This window comes from Argentina anserina, chromosome 6, assembly GCF_933775445.1.
Source record: "Argentina anserina chromosome 6, drPotAnse1.1, whole genome shotgun sequence".
Taxonomy (NCBI): Eukaryota; Viridiplantae; Streptophyta; class Magnoliopsida; order Rosales; family Rosaceae; genus Argentina; species Argentina anserina.
In genome coordinates this window covers 8,839,835-8,844,070 of record NC_065877.1, presented here as the reverse complement: position 1 = coordinate 8,844,070, position 4,236 = coordinate 8,839,835, and the positions used below count along the sequence as shown (strand labels likewise).

At 37.7% G+C, this 4,236-nt stretch overlaps 1 protein-coding gene across 1 annotated transcript; it reads left to right on the top strand.

Annotated features, from left to right (window-relative positions):
- Window positions 1–1,506: 1,506 nt before the first annotated feature.
- Window positions 1,507–2,289, top strand: LOC126798872 (60S ribosomal protein L12-like). Its single transcript, XM_050525948.1, has one exon. It carries the CDS (start codon window positions 1,579–1,581, stop codon window positions 2,077–2,079), a length of 501 nt encoding a protein of 166 aa, XP_050381905.1. The 5' UTR covers window positions 1,507–1,578; the 3' UTR covers window positions 2,080–2,289.
- Window positions 2,290–4,236: the final 1,947 nt, after the last annotated feature.

The window sequence follows — 4,236 nt, the reverse complement described above, 5'->3', positions numbered from 1 at the left end:
TTATTATTTAAGGTTGACTTATTAACATTTATAGTATATATAAAGTATAATTTTTATATGAGAAATAATATTAAAAATATAATATTAGTTTGAAAAATCTGAAAGGTTTATTTATAGAATAATTAGTTAAGACTTTAAGTTCTATAACAAGTTTGATTTGTTATTTTTAGTTTATTACAAATAAAAGAGATGTTGTGTGATGCGATGACATTAGATTTTGAAATTTTTTTTAATTTTTTTTTAATTTCTAAATTTTAAAATTTTAATTTCGTATGATTCAAGCCAGCTTGATTTGAGTTTGATTTCATCTAATAAAATGAGTCGGTCAGAGCTCAATTCGAGATTTTTCAAGCCAAGCTGAGGTTGAACATGAAGCACAAAAATCAAAGTTTGGCCCGGTTTGAGCTTGATCGAATGAAAACGAATTAAACATGAACAACTTAATATTCGGCCCGACCCGGCTCATTTACACCCCTAAGCCCAAGTGAGGAAAATTTGGTGCCACATTTACTTGAAAATGATTACGGGATTGTTTACTAACAACGTACATGATTTTGAATAAAAAAAACGTACATGATTACATGAACAATCATAATTAATGTAGGTTATAAGATATGCATATTCTTTAATACTTGGGAATTACACAACAAAGGAGGTCGACGAGTTTAGGGTCAAATCGTGCATCCAAAATAATTCCTCATTCTTTTCTAGTTTTCGATTCCGATTGATGATTAATTTCCATTCCAAAAAAGTAAATGTGATATGATTTGAATCTTTTGGTATCACTATTGTTATAAGATATCAGTCTCCTACTATTTTTCACTAAAAAAAGAGAGGTATGACATGAACAAATAGCTAAAAGAAGGTTGGGCGAACATCGTTAAAGACTAGTCTCTAGATTAGAATACACACGGAAAGCACAAACTAAGACCAAGTTAATGTGTTTCCAAATGCATGTTTTTCCTATTGTCTTCTATCATTGAGATTAATCAACCTTTATTTTTTTTCGTGTTGAGATAAGGTGTGGAACCTGCCTACAACACTTTTGTGGTTATAGTTTGGGAAATTAGATTGGTTCAGTAGTGTTCACAAAGTCATTAATTACTCACCAATATATTCATGTTCAATCACTCTCCGATGTAAATCTAAAGGTTGAAAGAAAACAACTCTACATAAAAATAATTTCCCCACATCAGATTTATATCAAAAAATCTCATGATCAATCAATGTCTGTAAATTGTGAACATTGTTTCTAATCTAGTTTCGGTCTAGTCAATGCTTTCGAAGGTCTACCCCTCCAGCAAGCCAACATAGAATAGGGCCTTGCTTCGACCGATGAGCATCTGTTGGGCCAAAAACTAATTACAAAACGTCACAAAAAAACATTACCAAGAGCCCATCACCAAACAGCCCAAAAAGTCCCGGACACATCAGTCATTTCCAAAAATCAACCACAAAACCCTAAACTCCCCTATATGAACCCCTTAATAAGCCCACCTCGCAAAATCTCTCCGCCTCTCTTCTTCATCTCCCCGCCTCCAAAACCCTAACCCTCGCTCAGCCTCAGCCCCCCCAGCCATGCCTCCCAAGTTCGACCCCTCCCAGGTCGTCGAGGTCTACGTCCGCGTCACCGGAGGCGAGGTCGGTGCCGCCAGTTCCCTCGCTCCCAAGATCGGCCCCCTCGGTCTCTCCCCCAAGAAGATCGGAGAGGACATCGCCAAGGAGACCGCCAAGGACTGGAAGGGCCTCCGCGTCACCGTCAAGCTCACCGTCCAGAACCGTCAGGCCAAGGTCTCCGTCGTCCCGTCCGCCGCTGCTCTCGTCATCAAGGCCCTCAAGGAGCCCGAGCGCGACCGCAAGAAGAGCAAGAACATTAAGCACAACGGCAACATCAGCCTGGATGACGTCATCGAGATTGCGAAGATCATGAAGAGCAGGTCGATGGCTAAGGACTTGAGTGGGACTGTGAAGGAGATACTGGGGACTTGTGTCTCGGTTGGGTGCACTGTGGACGGGAAGGACCCTAAGGATTTACAGCAGGAGATTACTGATGGAGATGTCGAGGTTCCGCTGGACTGAGCCAGTGAGGGCAGTTTTGGTATTTATAATCTAATCTTTGTTTGGTATTGTTATTGTGGTTTGTTTTTTATGGTCCCAGGTGATGAATTCTATGAGACGTATTGAATCTAATGGGAAATGTAGCTGTTTAGAATGGAATGTTTCGGTTTCGATGGAAATTGATGTTGGGACAGTAAATTTTTCATGTTTAATCTGAAATGCATTCGCTTATGCACATGTGTGATCGAGTACTGATGTGAATGGTTGATGTTTTGGTGGGCTTTTGTATGTGTGTTTGACGATCCTTATAAGCTTAGTTGATTTGGTAGTTTAGGTGGTTCACTCACAGTGTGTTAGATGATCAACTTAGCTATCTACTTGTTTCAATATACATCATAGAGAACATACTTGTAGTTTGTAAGTTTGGGGGTACTATTTACGCAGTATTGAGTGGTGTTTCGATAGTGCTATATGCTAACTTTTGGATAGATGGTGCCTAATATGATGGAGGGGTTTATTGAAATTAAGGTTGAAATCTGTCACATAGAGCTAAATATGAGTCTTATTATGTGGATCTTTCAAATATTAATGGTGAAGCAACATGCGCTAGTCCAATATGGAATAATTCAAGTAATTAACAAGTTGTGATCCCATAAAACTACAATTTTTTTATTTAGGCAAGTGAGACATGGGTCAGATTACTCTGATACAATGTCTACTTCCGTTCGTGGATACATTTGAGTTGTGAATTTGATGTGTAGTTCATTAGAAAGTGTTTGAATATTTATGAACCTTAATAGGATGTTAGATTTAATGCCTTACCTGTTCCATTCTAAACCATAGGTTTTTGATATGATTGTAGCACAATGGTCTTAGAACCATCCCTCATGACCCTCTGTTAAGAGACACGGGTGGTTCTGTACATTTTGCACTTTCCAGAAGCTTTATTTCTTGGCACAGAAGTGAGCGGTAAGGAAAAAAAAAGGCAAATTTGGCCCTTCCATTAGCCTCCAATAGATCCTCCTAATTATTGCATATTCTCTGTTTAGGTGATTTCCCTTCACGACCTACCCTTTTCTACTATATAAGAGCCTCCATATCTCTTACCAATGTAGGATTATCTTGTGCTCTCTTACAGTAGGCACAAAAGCAACCCTATTGGTCTCTCTTCTTTCTTGTTTTTAAGGGGGAAGAGAGTGAGGCCTTTTTCGAAAGTCGTTTGTGATTAGACTTTGAACTTGTGTTTCAATTGCTTCAATGGGAAAGGACATTAGTAATCTGGATGCATGGATGGAGGTAGCTCCTGCCCCTTTCATTTACCCACAGAAGACTTCGAATTCTCCAGGTTTAGAGACGATTCTTGAGGAGAGTGTTGAGGAATGTGATGATGAGCCATAAAATTCTGATGGCCTTCTTGCCGTTCTTAAAATATGGATCTGATGCACATTCTTCGACACTGTTTGGACGGATTCATCTCGAAAGCCTCCCTTTCGTATGAATGGAAATGCAGTGGTTCACAGAATGGATGCAGGCTTCAATTGGGCGCTTTTGACAAATGAATTGGAAGTTTTTCCGATGAACTTGGCAGTTCATTGTAAATTTGTAAATTAGCTTCTGTGTCATTATCTGTAAATAGTTTTTTGATAAATGATTACCAATTGAACCAGTCGTCGAAACCATCTGGGAGTCTGGGACCACAAGTTTATCTCATATGATTTATATCTTATAAACTCAATTCGAAATTGGACCTTCCATAGTAAATCTATACTGCAGAAGGGTTAGTGAATGCTGCAGAGTTGCTTTTCATAGTAAATCAGTTGCTTTTCATATTTCTCACATTCATCAATTGCTTTTAGTGTAGAGCAGTGACGTCAACTTTTCGCGAAATGAGGATTTCATAATGAGTTAGGCTAAATAAAAATTTACGATTATTTATAGAAATTTAAGGTGAATAAATATTTAAAATTTATTATTTTATACTAAAATTTAGTAGTTTTTCTTTGAGTAATTTAAGATTGTCTACGGCCCGTTGTAACGACGATTACATTTTTACTTACCCTTAGTTTAACCATCTGTGTCAACAATCAACTTCATCAATCATTCTGAATATACAATCACGTAAATCATGATACTAAAATTACTAAATATGATAAATACATGCAATCATAACCAAAGCCT